An 18208-nucleotide genomic window follows, 5' to 3' on the forward strand; every position below is an offset into this window, starting at 1 on the left:
CTCTACTAAAAATACAAAATTAGTTGGGCGTGGTGGCACATGCCTGTAATCCCAGCTACTCAGGAGGCTGAGGCAGAAGAATTGCTTGAACCCAGAAGGCGGAGGTTGCGGTGAACCGAGATCGCGCCATTGCACTGCAGCCTAAGGCAACAAGAGCGAAACTCTGTCTCAAACAAAACAAAACAAACAAACAAACAAAAAACAGATGGGGGTCTTGCTACGTTGCCCAAGCTGGTTTTGAACTCCTGATGTCAAGTGGTCTTCCTACTTTGGCCTCCAAAAGTGTTGGTATTACATTCATGAGCCACCTGGCTCAGCTGGATTAGACAATTTTAAAGGAACTTTCTAGACCCACAACAGTTTAATTCTGAGTAATGATGAGGTATGAGTATTAAATGTGTTATTAGCCAAGTTAAAAAGTGTGTTATTAGCCAAGTTTTAGGTTAAAAAAAAAACCAAAATCCTACTTACCCTGTTTACTGTGGACGCAAGTGCCTGAAGAACGGCTACTTTATCCCTAAAAATAAGAACCACAAGTTAATCCTCATCAGGGCTCTTCATAGCCACAAACAGAACAAGTGATTCTACTCTCAGTGTACTGGCCAATAACAAAGTGCAGATCTCATCTGAAGCTGGTTATGTCACAAGGTCACTAGAATAAATTAGAAATTAAGAAAACTGCCGGTTCTTTCCCCTAGTTGGTACATGTTCCTCTCTTTGCCTGTCCTCTCTGGTCTGGTGCATAATGCCATAACCCAGGGCTAGTGATTTCCATCCTGCCCTCATAAAACTATCTGGCCTACTTCCTCTATCCACTTTCCTATGGATTCTTACTGCAGCTTTCGGGACTACTGTTGCCTTTACTATCCTAATTGGTAGCTCTTGATTCAGTTATAGGAGAATAAACCACAGGCTTCTCTCTGGACCTATTGCATCAAAGCCTCCCAAGATCCATGGAGGACTGTCACACACACTCTTACTGAATTCCCAGATAATTCTGATGCAACCTCCTGGTTTAGAACCTCTCAACCATACATAACCTTATGGTAAGAATTGCAGGCCAGCTGTCCACTGCACCTCTGAGTAGAGACCTTCACTGAACTATTAGAAAAGCCTTCACTGGAATAAATGACAGACAAGATAATTTGATCTCAAATATATTTTTGCTCCTATGTTAGATTTAATGTGTTTCCTTTCCAAAAGGGAATTATACCAAGAGTATTTTTCTAAATAAAGTTTAACGTAACATTCTTAAGACTGTAAGTCATCTGAGAAAACCAAAAGTACAGGAAATTTTATATTTCATCAAAACTAATTCCCTGATGTATATAATATCCACTAAATTTTCTATCCACGTTTAGAAGTCACATTTATGTAATTTCAGCAAGTATGATAATGACACATTCTCTCATCTCAGCATTCCTTCAGCAGATCTTTTATTGCCCTATTTAAGTCTTATCAAGTTAGCACACTTTCCTAACATGTTGAACAAATGGCAGTGAAAAAATGATGACATTCAGATTACTCACTAATTCTCTTTCTTAAAAGGGTTACTTTAAAAAGTTATCATACATTATCTTAAGAAAATAAACTAGAACATTACACGTTAACCTGAAGTGTCTGGTGTCACCTTGTGGCCCCTCTCCACGATGAATTTGGTATTTGTATTTCCAGAACTTTTAAAGGTATTTTCACACATAAACATCTCCCTAAAAAACGTATACACACTGTCATTCTGCATGTGTCTACGTAAGTTTGACTGCACTATCCATGTTATTAAATATAGAGCTAATTAATTCCTTTCAATGCAAAAAGTTATTGTATGATAACCTTTTAAAATTATCCATTCACTTTTCAATGGGCATTCAGGCTGTTTCAACCTGTTACTATTCCCAAGTAATAAAGAATAGTCTTGTCCATGTATATATGCAAATGTTCCTCCAAAGTGGCTAACCAGTAAGGTGCGTACATTTCCAATTCTGATTCTGCCAAATTTCCCTCCAAAGAGCTGTTCCAATTTACTGTCCCATAACAAACGTATTTCTTCACATCCTCTCTCTGCCAATATGGTAAGTTTTAATTTGCACTTCTTTTATGATCCCAGTTACCTATGCATTGACATAACTGGGCTCCCTGGCCTCCCTAAAATAATCACACAATTCAGATTAATAAAGTTTTTTAAAAAGGCTTTTTAAATGAACCTGAGTCTTTTTTTTTTTTAAGATGGAGTCTTGCTCTGTCGCCCAGGCTGGAGTGCAGTGGTGCGATCTCGGCTCACTGCAAGCTCCGCCTCCCAGGTTCACATTCTCCTGCCTCAGCCTCCCGAGTAGCTGGGACTACAGGCGTCCCCCCACCACACCCGGCTAATTTTTTTGCATTTTTAGTAGAGACGGGGTTTCACTGTGTTAGCCAGGATGGTCTCGATCTCCTGACCTCATGATCCGCCTGCCTCGGCCTCCCAAAGTGCTGGGATTACAGGCGTAAGCCACCGCGCCCGGCGAACCTGAGTCTTTAGGTCACATAATTTTAAGACCTAGCTTTTTGAGGGGCCACTAAATGCGTTCAATAGTACTACACTGTAACGAGCACTTTTGCGAAGTTTTAGTTCCTGCATATTCAACAAAATGTTGAATAAATGAGATGAGGCAATTTGTTCAAGGATATATCCAGTGAATAAAAAAGCAAAATTTTGCTGTCCAAACCATTTACTTTATTTTACCTCATTAGAGATAATAAAGACAGTAACTGTCTGCTCTTCCAACCATATGAGAGAACTTCCTTAACAAAAATTACTCTAATGATGATGTTCATGTATAACCATGTATTATTAACCACGTAAATAGTAACCCACACTAATTCAAAATCTCTTTCAATTGTTCTTTTAAGTAAATCTCATTGCTCATTCACTCACTATTCTCCACCTTTCTATTTTTTGTCCTTTAAACTCCTAGCTTCTCCCCGCTCAGCTACTCTCTTCAAGAATGCTCTCCTATTGCTCTTCCTGTCACTGTCTCCTTACCTAACCCTTATACTTCTCTCACAGTAAGCACTCAACCATTTGCTGAATGAACACTGATAGAATACTTACCAAGTTTTCTTTTTTGGAATTACTACTTCTTCAATCCCTAATGTAAAAAATAAAACATGAATCAGTTTCCTAGTACTACAATGGAATCCAACGTGTCGATATAAAAATAGAATTCAATATATTTTAAAATATACCTGTTATATCAGTTCCTTCAACCTTTGAGAGGGTTGCACTACCAGAATAAAATCTGCAAAAACAAAAGCCTTAAAGCTAATAGTCATTAATGAAGTACCCAGCTCACCTCCACCTATATGTACTTTGAGCCCAAATTCTCCAATTATCACGGATTAAACTGGATAACTCATGTCAATGAATGCTGAGAAGACAGTCTGTACAGCATGTTCAATATCATTAACGAATGGATACAAGATATGGACAAGACTGTCAAAACTTTTTTTTTTTTTTTTTTAGAGACAGGGTCTTGCTCCATTGCCTAGCCTTTAGTGCAGTGGTGCAACTATAGCTCACTGAACCCTTGAACTCCTGGGCTCAAGAGACCCTCCTGCTTCAGCCTCCTGAGTAACTAGGACTACAGGCATATGCCACCATACCCGGCTAGTCAAAATTTTTGGAAGCAAGCAATCTCATTACATAAATGGCAGAGGGGGAGGAAAGTTTTTAATAGCACTTGAATAATCTGGTCTGAAATGCAAGAACTTTCAACTTCAGGAACCCAAAACACTATGACATTAAAAAGAACAATTCAGTGAGCTCTTGCTCCTATACAGACACTGCCCTGATCAGAAAGGACTACCTCACTTAAAGCAATTACAACACAGGGAAGATCACCCATGGCTTCTCATTCCACTTCTTTCAACAATCAAGAACTTACCAAATACATACGGCCTGATTTAGACTTGGAATTGCTGATATTTTCTATTTTCAGAGGTTCAGTATGAAATCCTTTTTAAACCAAAATACAGAATCATTGGCCCATGACTGAGTTTTTAAGTGTTCTGTTTAAGTATTCTGATCACACTAAAAACACAGTCAACACACCACACAGATAATGTGCACAGTTAGTATTATCTTGTGTTTCCCCTTACTAAATGGCATCAGTAACATTCAGAAAATTGTCAAGATGTGATTGCATAGAAAGATACTTCCTCCAGTAGTATCTGGTTTCAGGTATCATTTTAAAACATGAATACCCCTCTACGTTAAGGACATTTCAGAAAGAGATCAACTCTTTCAAGTCACACTATTTGTTTCTCATGACCTTAAAACAGAGATCACAGTTATTTTGAGAACGGATGCTGAGGGAGAGATTCTGCTTCAGGCAAAGAAAATGAGTAGAAAAATGCTAACGATGGCTACCAGGAAACGGAGGACTGGCATTGAATGGCAGCACAAAGGTTTCTGCAGTATCAGATGGAGTGGTTTCTCTTTCTTGAGGGGAACTAAGGGAAAGTACATATAAAAAACATATTGTAAATTACATATCCCACTTATACCTCACAAACTTTTCGGATGGTTATTACCAACTCCAGTCTGCAGATGAGGAAATCTGTCTACTATCATCCAATTAAGTGAATGGCAAACACTAAACCTAAAATTAGGCTTTTAGCAAGTTTTCACTACAAATTACTGCCTCTCATATTCCCACAATGCCACTGTTTGTACTGAGTGAAAAAAAAATTACACAAATAGGTCATACATGTTCCCAGCTATAACTATCACAGATCAAAAGGGCATGGTCAGATCTTTTAGACTTTTCTGCTTTTATGAAAACCTGGTAACTTCTTTAGCCAAAGTTCCTACAGTGTCGACCAGAGACTGCCTTTTATTTGGGAAGATCTTGTACGTTCTCCTCGCTCCTCCTGATTGGATTAAAATGAGTACTGGCGGATAATTTTTAATTTGGGGTAGTGTTGCTAATACCCACACTCACTGGAACGCAAGCTTCATGAGAGCAGGGTCCTAGCTTTGAGGATGGTGTTAACTACAGAATATTGCAAGCAACCAATAAGTATTTCTCTAATGAATAAATGCGTTGCGAATCCTATTTCAAAGGGCCACCTCCGCGTGCCTGGTCTTAAGGGCACGCGGCCTTAAGGGCGCGCATGAGCAAACCACTTTAACGTGCCTACTTCCACAGCCAGCTGGGAAACATAGGACTAAGGTGACTCCGTGGTCTTCTTCGCGGATACCCTAAGCGTCTCTTACCTGCAGCTGCGTGCCTGTTTACACAGACCCGCCCGCCGACCCGTCAGCGGCTGGCCAAGCCTGCTGCGGAGCCCCAACCAGCGAACAGCGGATACACCCGCCATCTTTGATTTCTCTGCAGAGCATGTTGGGAAAGCGTTCCTCGACCTTCAGGAAGGTGGGGCGAAGTGGGCGGGGAGCAGGGAACAGCTCCGCTATTGGCTGAAGCGGAAGAAGACGAAAGCAATCATAAAATGGGAGGTTGCAAGCTCATGGTTTGAAAGACTTCGTCACGGAAGCTACAAGCTCTATACACCCGATTTGCCTCGGAGGAATTTTCCTAAATGATTATTTTGATGTCTTATATATCTTTCATTGTTTTCAAAACAAAAGAGCGAGCAGAGAGTTGTACAACTATTTGTTCCCCCCCATGTAGAAGTGATCTCATCCACGTAAATGTCGTTCCTGCGACCGCTTCCGCGCGCAAGCGCACTTTGAATCGCGTGGTGACTCCGGGCTTGAGGGTGACTTAAGAATAGTCAGGTGGTGAGTGGAACGTCTGTCTGGGTGTCGGAATTCAAAACGGACCTGGAGGATGTTGATCTCCAAGAACATGCCCTGGCGGCGGCTGCAGGGCATTTCCTTCGGGATATACTCGGCTGAAGAGCTCAAGTAAGGAGTTGGTCGGGTAGCGTGCCCAGCCTGGCTCTTGAGGTCGGCGCCCTAAACTACGATTCCCAGAAGCCCTTGCGCCCAGTCTGTCCTCTGAGTCCAGGCTTGTCTGGCGCTTGTCCTGCTGGGAGCCGTAGTTCTGGGAACGTTCCTGGGCTGGCGTGGACTGCCTAGATAAGAGGCCGGTGGGGCTGGGGGAAAGAGTTTGCGCTGGGGGTGGGGGAGTATAAGGGTGGGGAGGGTCCTGGTCTGCAGCGTTATCATCTGCCAGTCTCCTCGTTAACTAACAAGCATTTGTGGAATTAACCATAATGTACCTGACATGGTTAATTAGGCACGTAGTAAGTTTCCTCTTGTTTGTAAAATGATTGTCCTTCAAGTGTCAGTTCAGGAGTTAACTTCTCTTTGCTTGGACCCCGCTATATTCTCGGTCTGGTTGTTAAATCAAGGGAACTCTCTTTAGTCTTCATTTTGATCAAGGTAGCATTTGACATTCTCCAATGCACTCTTGAAACTTTCCTTTCTTCCAGAACCTTATGTGTCTTCAAGTTCTCCTATTTTTATCACAAATACTTCTACCTCCCTTTCTTCCTCTATCTATCTATAACTCCACAAACATTTATTGAGCATCCAGTTTTTTCCAGGCACCAAGCTAGGCATTAATGACACATTGGTGAGCAAGGTCTGTACCTCGTTTTACTCCTAAAATGTTGATGTTCTTCAAGATTCTATTCTGGTAATGTTTTCTTCATGGTAAATATTGCCCCTAGACAATCTCACCACTTTCATGATTTATAGTCTCAAATTTAAATCCCCAACGCAAATTTATTTCCCTGATTTTCAGACCCATTTGTTCAGCTGTCTGTACATCTTTAATTGAATTTCACACAGAGATCGTAAATTCATATCAAAAACTCAATATGGCCGGGCACGGTGGCTCACGCCTGTAATCCCAGCACTTTGGGAGGCCGAGGCTGGCAGATCACGAGGTCGGGAGATTGAGACCATCCCTGGCTAACATGGTGAAACCCCGTCTCTACTAAATATACAAAAATTAGCTGGGCGTGGTGGCGGGCACCTGTAGTCCCAGCTACTTGGGAGGCTGAGGCGGGAGAATCGCTTGAACCCAGGAGGCGGAGGTTGCAGTGAGCCAAGATTGCGCCACTGCACTCCAGCCTGGCGACAGAGCAATACTCTGTCTCAAAAAAAAAAAACTCAACATGGCATTCCTCTTCAAAGGGAGGGGTTACTTACCCCTCCAAAATGGTGTACATAGTGCAAAATAGTCACTAGAAACTGGAAAATAATTCTAGATCTCTCCTGACATCTAACTTATTTATTGGGCTCTTATTTTGTGTCACCTACATGTCTATTTTTTCTTAGTCTCCTTTTTCTCCCAGTTGCTACTGTGTTGCCTCTGGCCCTTATCTCATATTTGAATTGTCTTTTCCTTCCACCCTCCCCTTACACCTCTCAAGTGCATACTCCACACTGCTGTCAAAATTATTCTTGCAAAGTGCAAATGTAGTCATGCCACTGTCACCCTTAAAACCCTCTAAATGTTCTCCATTTCCCTCAGATAAAGTATATTTTCTTAGCATAGCCTGCAAAGTCTCCCATGATCAGACCAATGCTGATTTTAGCTATAACATCATCCCTTCTTCAGCCCTATTAAACCACCTGCATATTCCAGAAACCGCCATCATATTTCAACATCTGGGCCTTTCTTTAAGCTATTCCCTCTGCATGCAGTGTCCTTTCAGCCAAAAGGAGGTACTTCCCTCTGTCCCCTAACCCAACATACACACCTGAAAGCTCAGTTCACCTCCCTCATTTTCTGAGGTCATTTTGCACATGATACAGTTGTCTGTCATGGTGCTTTAGTGACTTTTTGTGCTTATGTATATTTGTCTTCCTCCACTATCCTTGAGCTTCGTATATGTGTCACTCTTGTCTTTTATCCTCAAGTCTGAATAAATGGATGAATAAACTCCTGAGCCACAGCTCTGGTATCATTGGTAACAGTGTGCTAGCCCAGAAATTCCAATTATATCATCACCGCCATAAGTGGTTATGATTTCATCCAAAAGCAGAAGTGTTTTAAGTTGCCTGAATTTTTAAAAAGATAATTGTGGAGTTTTCAAACAGGTTTAGAGTTGAGACATTTCAATAATACTGCCACCTTTTATTGTGCCAGGTTCTAATAGCTTCCCATCTCACTCAGTAAAAACCAAGTCTTTAAAAATGGCGTGGAGGGGTCATTTCAGTCTCCTGTTACCTCTCTGATCTCACCTCTATTCCGGCTACCCTGACCTTGTTGCATCCAGAGCACCACGGGCACACATCCACCTCAGGACCTTTGCACTGCCTGCTTCTTCCTCCTGTAAAACCCTCTGCCCAGGTGACTGTATGGCCTGCTCCCTCAACTCCTTCAGCCTTTGCCCAAGTACCTCCTTAGTGGGCTTCTAGGACCACTTGCCTACTCCGCTTTTCCCTTTCCCTGCATTATTTTTCGTCATAGCCCTTTCTGCCATCTAACAGACTATACATTTATTTTGTGTCTGTTCCCGTTCCTCCAATAGAATGTAAGGCCTGTAAGCATAGCAGTTCTTGTCTGTTTCCTTAGCACTTAACTCTGTCTGGCACACAGTGAGCACTCTGGGTATTTGTTGAGTGTTTGAATAGATGGATAGAGGAGCTAGCTGCTCAGTGCTTGGCACTTTCATTCCTTAACGACACCCATTCTCAGTTCTTAACAACACGATTTGTGGTGGCACCTCTGGTAAAAAATTCAGGCCCAGAGAACAAAATATCTCTCTAGGAAGTGGCAAAGGTCATCTTCAAACCTAAGTCTATTGATCTCAAACTCTGCTGTCTCTGGTGGAATCCTTGCTAGTTGCCCCTACTCTTCATCCCACTCCTGTAATGGTGGGAGGGACTTTCTCCTCTACAAAGAGAGAGGAACTTTGTTCGACACTATTTTCTATATGTTATCTTCTAATCATCCTAATAGAGCTGCTGTGATGCCCAGACTTCAGGTGAGAAAAAAATTAGGTAGTTATCAAAGGATACAGTCAGCAGAGTGAAAGGGCAACCCATGGAATGGGAGAAAATATTTGTAAATTATATATCTGAAGAGAGATTGATATCTAGAACATAAAAAGAACTCCTACAACTCAACAACACAAAATTCAATTTTAAAATGGACAAAGGACTTAAATAGACATTTTTCCAAAGAAGACATACAGATGGCCAGTGAGTATAAAAGATGTTGAACATCACCAATTATTAGGGAAATGCAAATAAAAAGCTCCTCAAATCCAGTAGGGTGCTACTATCAAAAAAACAGAAAGTAGTAAGTGTTGACAAGGGTGTGGAGAAAGTGGAACCTTTTTGTACACCATTAGTGGGAAAGTAAAATGGTGCAACGACTATGGAAAACAGTAGGGTGGATTCTCAAAAAACTAAAGAGAAAATTACCATGTGATCCAGCAATTCTACTTCTGGATGTGTAGCCAAGGAATTGAAAGTAGGGTCTCAAAGAGATATTTGTATACCTATGTTCATAGCAGCATTATTCACAATAGTGAAAAAGTGGAAACTACCCAAGTGTCTATCAATGGATGGGTTGATACGTAAAATGTGGTATATACATGCAATGGGATATTGTTCAGCCCTAAAAAAGGAAAAAAGTTCTGACACATCCTATAACATGGATGAACCTTGAGGGCACTGTGCTAAGTGAAATAAGCCAGTCACAAAAGGACAAGTACGGTGTGATTCCACTTAATATAAGGTACCTAGAGTAGTCAGATTAATCAAAACAGAAAGTAAAATGATGGTAGCGGAGGAGATGAAGAATTACTGTATAATGGGTACAGGGTTTCAGTTTTACAAGATGAAAAAGGGTTCTACAGATGGAGAGTGGTGATGGTAGCACAATGCAAATGCACTTACTACCACTGAACTGTACTAATTGAAACAGTTAAGATGATGAATTTATATATATTTTATTACAGTTTCAAAAATTAAGATTAAAGAACAAAAGGTAAGTAATTTGTTCAATGTTACCCAGTTCAGGGTTGCAGGTGGACTCTAGATTTGTGGGAAGAGACCACACGCACAACTTTTGAGTTAGATCAAGTTTCTCGTGAAATTAGCTTACTGGCAGCAAGGTGACCATATAGACAAGAGCCACAGCAGCAGATCTGCCTCCCTGTCGCCTTGGCCCTTAGAGTGACACTGGCCATGCAACATAGAATCCTCTAGAGCTGAGCAGCTTAGTTCCTGATAGACTAACATCATTTTACACTCAGAACATGTCACCACTCATGAAAACTTGACACTATTTTTGTGCTTTATTAAAGGGAGTGTTTACATCTTTAGGGGACTCTCGTTTCAACCTTCAGATCTCCTCTAGGCTGTCAGATTGGGATGGTTTCTTTGTCTTTATTTTCTAAATCAGAAAGGAGAAAGTTGTGAAAGCAAAGTTAGCCTCCTAAACATAGTTGTGTCCTATGGGAGCACCTTTCAAACCAAACATAAAATGTGATGAAACCTTTTTTAAGGTTTGACTAAATGTGTTTAATGTTGTCAAATTTACTATTTCTGCATACAGGGATTGTTGCATCACATTCCCTTCATTGAACTGGGTGGGCTTTGGAGTTAAGCCTATTCCATATTCTGCCTCCCCCACATTCTGTTTGTGTCATCTGGATTCAATCACCTAACTTCCCTGAGCCTTGGTTTCGTCCTCTGAAAAGTACATGTAGTGATGAGCATTTCAGAGGATTAAGATCAGGACTAAATAATGTGGCCAGGCGTGGTGGCTCACTCCTGTAATCCAGCATTTTGGGAGGCTGAGGCAGGCAGATCTCTAGAGCTCAGGAGTTCAAGACCAGCCTGGGTAACATGGCGAAATCCTGTCTCTACAAAAAAATATTAATCGAAAAATTGGTTGGGCATAGTGGCACATGTCTGTGGTCCCAGCTGCTCGGGAGGCTGAGGTGGGAGGATCACTGGAGCCCAGGAGTTCGAGGCAGCAGTGAGTCGAGGTTGCACCACTGCACTCTAGCCTGGGCAACAGGAGTGAGACCTTGTTTAAAAAAAAAGACAGAATAATGCTGCCTGTGAAGCAGTCAGTGTATAGTAGATGCTTAACTCCTTTTATAAACAGTTTACCAATATACTTAGTGAAGTTTTGTTCTAAATCTGTTTTTAAGAAGTTACCACTCATTCATTTAGCATATATGTATTTTATGACTTATTCATTTAGCACATATGTATTTATTAACTATTGGGTACCAACTCTGCACTTAGTGTTGGGGTGCACTAGTGAGAAAGACAGAGATTGTGCCCTCCAGAGCTATCAAACAGGCATTAAATAATCACTTAACTATAGTTTTGTGCTGGAAAGGAAACATCAGAGAGGTTGGTAACCTTAGCTTTCCTCTTGGTCTTTTTTATCCCCTTAGGAAATTAAGTGTTAAATCCATTACGAACCCTCGGTACCTGGACAGCCTGGGGAACCCATCGGCAAACGGCCTGTATGATTTAGCTTTGGGCCCTGCAGATTCCAAAGAGGTGTGCTCCACCTGCGTGCAGGACTTCAGCAACTGTTCTGGGCACCTGGGCCACATTGAGCTCCCACTCACGGTGTATAACCCTCTCCTCTTCGATGTAAGTGTTGCCTTAGTTGTGTGGGTCTCAGGGCTGCTGGTGGGATTTGTGAGTGCTGCCTCTCTCCCACAAGAATGGTCTAAGGAGGTTAAGCCCCAGGCACTCCAATGAAAGCATTCTGTAGAATGAGATTTTGAAGCTTTGAGCCAAATACAATAACTTCAACTTACCCTGTGGCCCTAAATAAATGAATATCAGTTTGATTCCAGTTGAGTAGAGCCACAGCCTGATTCCGTTTGCGTGGAGGATTGGGGAGAGTTCAGATTCATCCCCTACACCTTTTGTTTCAGGGTCTTCGTGCTCTTCAGAAATCTCAGTGGCACCTGCCTGGTAATAGAGAGAACTTCAGTGTTCTCAGGGTCTCCCTGAGCCCTTCAGGTGTCTCTACAGGCACTTGTGTGGTGGCAGGAGAAGCAAAGCCCCAGAAAGCCCAACAGTGAGGTCAGAATGAAGCTCCTGTCTAGAGTCATGCTGGTACATTTTCAGCTTTTTATTTCAGCTAACTCACCTCCAGGATTTTTTTTTGTAAGCTACACATATGTTGGTATACATGGACATGATTTTTGTCTGTTAATCATGTTAAAGAGAAGTGTCTTTTTTTTTTTTTTTTTAAGACAGTGTCTCATTCCGTCTTCCAGGCTGGAGTGCAATGGCCTGATCTTGGCTCACTGTAACCTCTGCCTCCTGGATTCAAGTGATTCTTGTGCCTCAGCCGCTCGAGTAGCTGGGATTACAGGCACGTGCCACCATACCCAGCTAATTTTTGTATTTTTACAAAAATTACAAGAGACAGGTTCACCATGTTGGCCAGGCTGGTCTCAAACTCCTGGCCTCAAGTGACTGGCCTCAAGTGATCCGCCCGCCTTGGCCTCCCAAAATGCTGGGATTATGGGCGTGAGCCACTGCACCTGGCTGAGAAGTCTCTTAATTAAATCTTGGAATAAAATAAAGATATTTCTCTACCTCAGGTCGTACACCCAAAGTAAATTTCAAGTCTAAATGGATTAAAATAAAACCTTAAAAGAAAATAGAAGGGAATATTTATCTGGTTCTTAAGATAACAAAGGCCTTTCTAAGCATGTAGGCTGAAGTAGAGTTTTTAAAGGAATAGACTGACTACATAAAGAAACTTGTGAGTATACTGAAAATCACCATGACTACTGTGTTTCTTTCTAATATCCTGTTTGTTTTTATTCCCTCTCTTCAGAAGCTGTACCTGCTGCTTCGGGGCTCTTGTTTAAACTGCCACATGCTGACTTGTCCCCGGGCCGTGATTCACCTCTTACTCTGCCAGCTGAGGGTTCTGGAAGTCGGGGCCCTACAAGCAGTATACGAGCTTGAGAGAATTCTGAACAGGGTAGGTGGGTAGTGGTCACAGAAATCAGGAAAGGCAAAGTGGTGGGGAACAAGAGATGCTTGTATGTTGTCCTAGTTACCATGCCAATAGTCACCAGAACGTTTGATCTTTATATCTTATAACTGGATACCAATAGCTGAGTGTGAAAACAGGAAGCTATAAGAATAATAAAAGGAATGTTCATAGAAACAATGGTGAAATACCATTTAATCCATTTATGAGCTTTTTCTGATTTTCTGGACCAAGGATTCAATCAAGGTTTATTCAATCAAAAGACATTGCTTTTGATTGTTACATCTCTTTGATCTGTCTTAAAGTAGAACATTGTAATGTAGAAAATTCTTTTTCATGATACTGACTTTTTTGGAGACTCAAGGCCAGTTGTCTTATAGGATTTCTTACATTTTAGAATGTCTGATTATTTCTTGTAATTAGATTCACATTTTGGCAAGATACAACCTACATGATACAGGGTACTTTGTATCGCATCATTTTAGGAGGCATATGATGTCAGGTTGTTCACCTATTGGTAATGCTTACTTTGTTTACTTCTTGTGTTTGGTTTTTTTGGTCTTTTTTTGTATTAACACATAATATTTATACATATTTTATGGGGTACATAGTGATGGTGTAATACAGACAGTGTATCAGTGATCAGATCAGGATAATTAGCGTATCTGTCCTCTCAAACATTTATCATTTCTTTGTGTTGCGAACATGCAATATTCTCCTTCTAGCTGTTTGAAACTATATTATTGTTGGCTATGGTCATCCTATAATGGTGTAGAACACTAGAATTTATTCCTCCTGTCTAATTGTAATTTTATCTCCTTTAACAACTCTCTTCCTGTTCCCCTTTTTTCCCTACCCTTCTCAGCCTCTAGTATTCTCTATTCTACTTTTACTTCTATGAGATCAACTTTATTTTTGGCTTCCACATATGAATAAGAACTTGCAGTGTTTAACTTTCTGTTCCTGGCTTATTTCACATAATGTCCTCCAGTTCCATCTATGTTGTTGCAAATGACAGGATTTCATGCTTTATTATGGCCAAATAGTATTCCATTGTGTATATATACCACATTTGCTTTATCCCTTTATCTATTGTTGGACATCTAGGTTGGTTCCATATCTTGGCTATTGTGAATAGTGCTGCAGTAACCATGGGGGTGCAGGTATCTCTTTGATATACCAATTTCTTTTCCTTTGGATAAATGTCTAATAGTGGGATGCTGGATCATATGGAAGTTCTATTCGTAGTTATCTGAGGAACCTTCATATGTTTCCCGTAGTGGCTATACTAGTTTACATTCCCACCAACAGTGTATAAGAGTTCCCTTTTCTCCACATCCTCACCAGCATTTTTTTTTTTTTTGTCTTTTGGGGATAGCCATCCTAATGGGATGAGAGGAAACCTTATTGTGGTTTTGATTTGTGTTTTCTCAACGACTAGTGATGTTGAACATTTTTTCATATATTTGTTGGCCATTTATATGTGTTTTGAGAAATGTTTGTTCAGATCATTTGCCCATTTTTTAATCAAATTGTTTGGGATTTTTGCTGTTGAGATGTTTGAGTTCCTTACATATTCTGGATATTAAGCCTCTGTCCCTAAGATGAATAGTTTGCAAATATTTTCTCTTATTCCGTAGGTTGTCTTTTCACTCTGTTGACTGACTACTTTGCTGTGCAGAAGCTTAGTTTGATATAATCTCATTTGTTTATTTTGGCTTTTGTTGCCTGTGCTTTGAGGTCTGATTGATAAAATATTTTTCCAGACCTTATATTTAGGTCATTGATCAATTTTGAGTTGATTTTTGTAGAGGGGAGCAGTGGAGATCTAGTTTCATTCTTCTGCATATGGATATCTAGTTTTCCCAGCATCATTTATTAAAGGCACTGTCCTTGGCACCTTTTGCAAAAATCAGTTTGCTGTAGATATGTATATTAATTTTTGGGTTCTCTGTTTTCATTGGCCTATGTTTCTGTTTTCATACCAGTATCCTACTGTTTTGGTTACTACAGCTTTGTAGTATATTTTGAATTCTGGTAGTGTGATGCCTCCAGCTTTGTTCTTTTTACTCAAGATTGCTTTGGCTGTTCAGGGTCTTTTGTGTTCCATACAGATGTTACAATTTTTTTTTTTTCCGTTCCTGCAAAGAATATCATTGGTATTTTGATAGGGATTGTACTGAATCTGTAAATTGCTTTGGGTAGTGTAGTAATTTTAACAATATTAATTATTCTGATCTATAAGTATGGGATGTTTTTCCATTTGTATCCTCTCCAGTTTCTTTCGTCAGTGTTTTGCAGTTTTCCAAGAGTCTTTCACATCCTTGGTTAAATTTATTCCTAGGTGTTTTTTTGGTAGCTATTATAAATGGGATTGCCTTCTTGATTTCTTTTTCAGCTAATTCATTGTTTGTGTATAGAAATGCTACTGATTTTTTTTATCCTGCAACTTTACTGAATTTGTTTGAGTTCTAAGAGGTTTTTGGTAGAGTCTAGGTTTTTCTGTATATAAGATTATGTTGGCTGGGAGTGGTGGCTCACACCTGTAATCCCAGCACTTTGGGAGGCCGAGGCGGGTGGATCACAAGGTCAGGAGATCGAGACCATCCTGGCTAACACGAAGAAACCCCATCTCTACTAAAAATACAAAAAAATTAGCTGGGCGTGGTGGCGGGCGCCTGTAGTCCCAGCTACTCAGGAGGCTGAGGCAGGAGAATGGCGTGAACCCAGGAGGCAGAGCCTGCAGTGAGCCAAGATTGTGCCACTGCACTCCAGCCTGGACGACAGAGCAAGACTCCATCTCAAAAAAAAAAAAAAAGAATGTGTAATTTGTAAACAGGGACATTTTTACATCTTTCTTTTCAGTTTGGATGCCTTTTCTTTCTCTTGCCTAATTTCTCTGGCTGGTTACTTTTGGATAAAGTGGGGATGACCAGATCTCTATTGTAAAGAGATATTTTTTCATAGTTAGTATTTACATTAGAATTTCTGGTGCTATTAAAAATACCTTATTTAAAATTTCATTTTGTTTGTTGATATGTAAAAATGTTATTGATTATTTATGAAGCAACATGGCAAAATTGTCTCATCAATTCTGACAGTTTATCTGTAGAGATTTTTAGATTTTCAATACAATCCTATCTGCAAATACTGGCCTATTTGTTCCTTTCCAAGCCTTATATGTTTTCTTTTGATGGCTAGGATCTACATTACTGTGTTGAAGTGGTAGTGGGTATCTTTGTCTTATTTCTTGTCACATAGAAAAGTTGTTCCCCTTTGCTCTTCTCCTCCCTCTTCTTGGATACTTCAGTCCCGAAGACATTAGGTGGGTGGAGCAAGCTGGGATTCCACAAAGATACATGGCCTAGTATGTGGTGTCTGAGCCGCAGCAGAGTGAGCAAAGCTTCGTGGGATGGGTGTCCCTGTACAGGGACTCAGCCAGAGCAGAGTGAGAGGGGATCCCTGCACGTGTGGGCAGCCCTGTGCGGAATACCAGAGCTCGAATAGGGTGAGGAGGATGTTCATTTGGAGATAAAGGCACAGCTTAGAGTGTGAGAGCCCAAATCAAGTGACAGGGTGCCTGTGCAGGGTGACCCAGCATGGAGTGTATGAGCCCAAATGTGATAAGGAGGGGTCCACAAGGAGGGTGGGCTCATGTGGAGCTTGAGCCCAATTTGGGTGAGGGCTCCACACAGAGGAGGGGATGACGGCGGCAGTGGTGGGAGAGTGGTTACATACGGGGAGAGAGAGAGAGACGTTGATGAATAAGTACTTAATTGATCGAATATGTACTTTAGGATAATGGGGGCCAGGTTTTAACTATCAGAGAAGAGAGTTACAAATATATGAAAGAGAGAAGACAGAATTAATCCTGTATTGTTAAAATGGAATTAAAAGTTCTGGTGTAAAGTGTGTGTGTACACATGTATTTTCCCCTGGCCCTGTCCCTGAAAGGGCTCAGAGGAGTGATAGCACCTAGCACCCCCTTCTTGTTTTCTAAATATCATTCTCCACTAAAAAAGCTTCTTGGAGAAATAGCTGATCTAGAGCTGGGACAGAGAAAGTACAAGACCAGCCTGGAATGTCACATGCCAGAAAGGAAGTATGTGCTCAAAGAACGATGGGACATGTCCAAAGGGCACAAAAGCCTGTGTGAAGGGCCCACTCTGGCCAAATCTAGGACAGTTTGAGCATCATAATAAATGATGACACTAAGTGATTATAACCCATTGAATGAAGTAGGAATCCATGAACCTACTTTTATGTTGATATAAATGAAAGAATGAATTGAATGACTGAAAGTTTAACAGGCTACTTACGCACTTTCAAAGTACCCTCCCTCCCATACGCACACATAGTCTTTTTTAATTACAAAGGTCAGAGGGAGAATAACTACCATGGAGAAGAATTCTTACCTGGCAGTCACACCCTTACTCAAGTGATCAAAGTGAAACATACCTGATGGGACCAATTGAAAGAACACAACATCGCTTCTGGATATTCCTGCCAAAGATGCGTTAGCCAAATCTGATCATGAGGAAACATCAGACATGCCTGCAATTGAGGGATATTCTATAAAACTTGCCTTTAATCTTCAAAACTGCTAATGACTAAAGTTAAAGACTAAGGAACTATTCTAAACAAAGGAGACTAAAAAGTGTAACAGATGGCTCTAAACTGGATACTTTTGCTGTAAAGGACACTAGTATTATTTTGAGACAGAGTCTGGCCCTGTCATCCAGGCTAGAGTACAGTGGCACTATCTCGGCTCTCTGCAACCTCTGCCTCTGGGGTTCAAGCGATCTCCCACCTCAGCCTCACGAGTAGCTGGAACTAAAGGCATGCACCACCACACCCGGCTAATTTTTGTATTTTTTTAGTCAAGACAGGGTTTTGCTGTATTGGCCGGGCTGGTCTTGAACTCCTGACCTCAAGCGATCCACCTGGCTCAGCCTCCCAGAGTGCTGGAATTACAGGCATGAGCCATCACTCCCAGCCTGTAAAGGATATTATTAAAGGAGTTGGCAAAATTTCAATGTTGTTTGAGGATTAGAAGGTAATAATTTATCAATGCTAAGTTACCATTTTTTGATGATCGTATCATGGTCATATTTGTGAGTGTCCGTGTTTATAGAAAATGTTCACCAAAGTATTTGGGGTTGATGGTATATCAGATCAGCAGTGTACTGTCAAATGGTTCAAGAAAGATACATTTCTGGAAATACGTGGAGTTTTTCTATAAATTTTAGATTGTT

The 18208-nt window shown here is 40.9% G+C and overlaps 2 protein-coding genes across 3 annotated transcripts in view; one reads left to right on the forward strand and one right to left on the reverse strand.

The window, feature by feature from the left end:
- The window catches only part of PTCD3 (pentatricopeptide repeat domain 3), a 31965-nt gene extending 26263 nt beyond the window's left edge, over nt 1–5702 (reverse strand). The window contains exons 1-4 of one of the 2 annotated variants that reach the window (XM_054473699.2): nt 5255–5702; nt 3223–3275; nt 3089–3125; nt 472–517 (exon numbers count right to left, since the gene is read on the reverse strand). In XM_054473699.2, coding sequence (XP_054329674.1) covers nt 472–517; nt 3089–3125; nt 3223–3275; nt 5255–5358 — 240 coding nt within the window. In that variant the 5' untranslated portion in view covers nt 5359–5702. The remainder of the gene's footprint in view (nt 1–471; nt 518–3088; nt 3126–3222; nt 3276–5254) is intronic. The other variant, XM_054473695.2, reaches the window with a different exon arrangement.
- Nucleotides 5703–5722: 20 nt separating this feature from the next.
- POLR1A (RNA polymerase I subunit A) overlaps nt 5723–18208 on the forward strand; it is an 89446-nt gene continuing 76960 nt past the window's right edge. Inside the window, exons 1-3 of the mRNA XM_054473690.2 lie at nt 5723–5905; nt 11380–11584; nt 12792–12941. Of these exons, the coding sequence (XP_054329665.1) occupies nt 5829–5905; nt 11380–11584; nt 12792–12941 (432 nt within the window). The 5' untranslated portion in view covers nt 5723–5828. The remainder of the gene's footprint in view (nt 5906–11379; nt 11585–12791; nt 12942–18208) is intronic.

The sequence above is a fragment of the Pongo pygmaeus genome, chromosome 12, assembly GCF_028885625.2.
Source record: "Pongo pygmaeus isolate AG05252 chromosome 12, NHGRI_mPonPyg2-v2.0_pri, whole genome shotgun sequence".
NCBI classification, from domain to species: domain Eukaryota; kingdom Metazoa; phylum Chordata; class Mammalia; order Primates; family Hominidae; genus Pongo; species Pongo pygmaeus.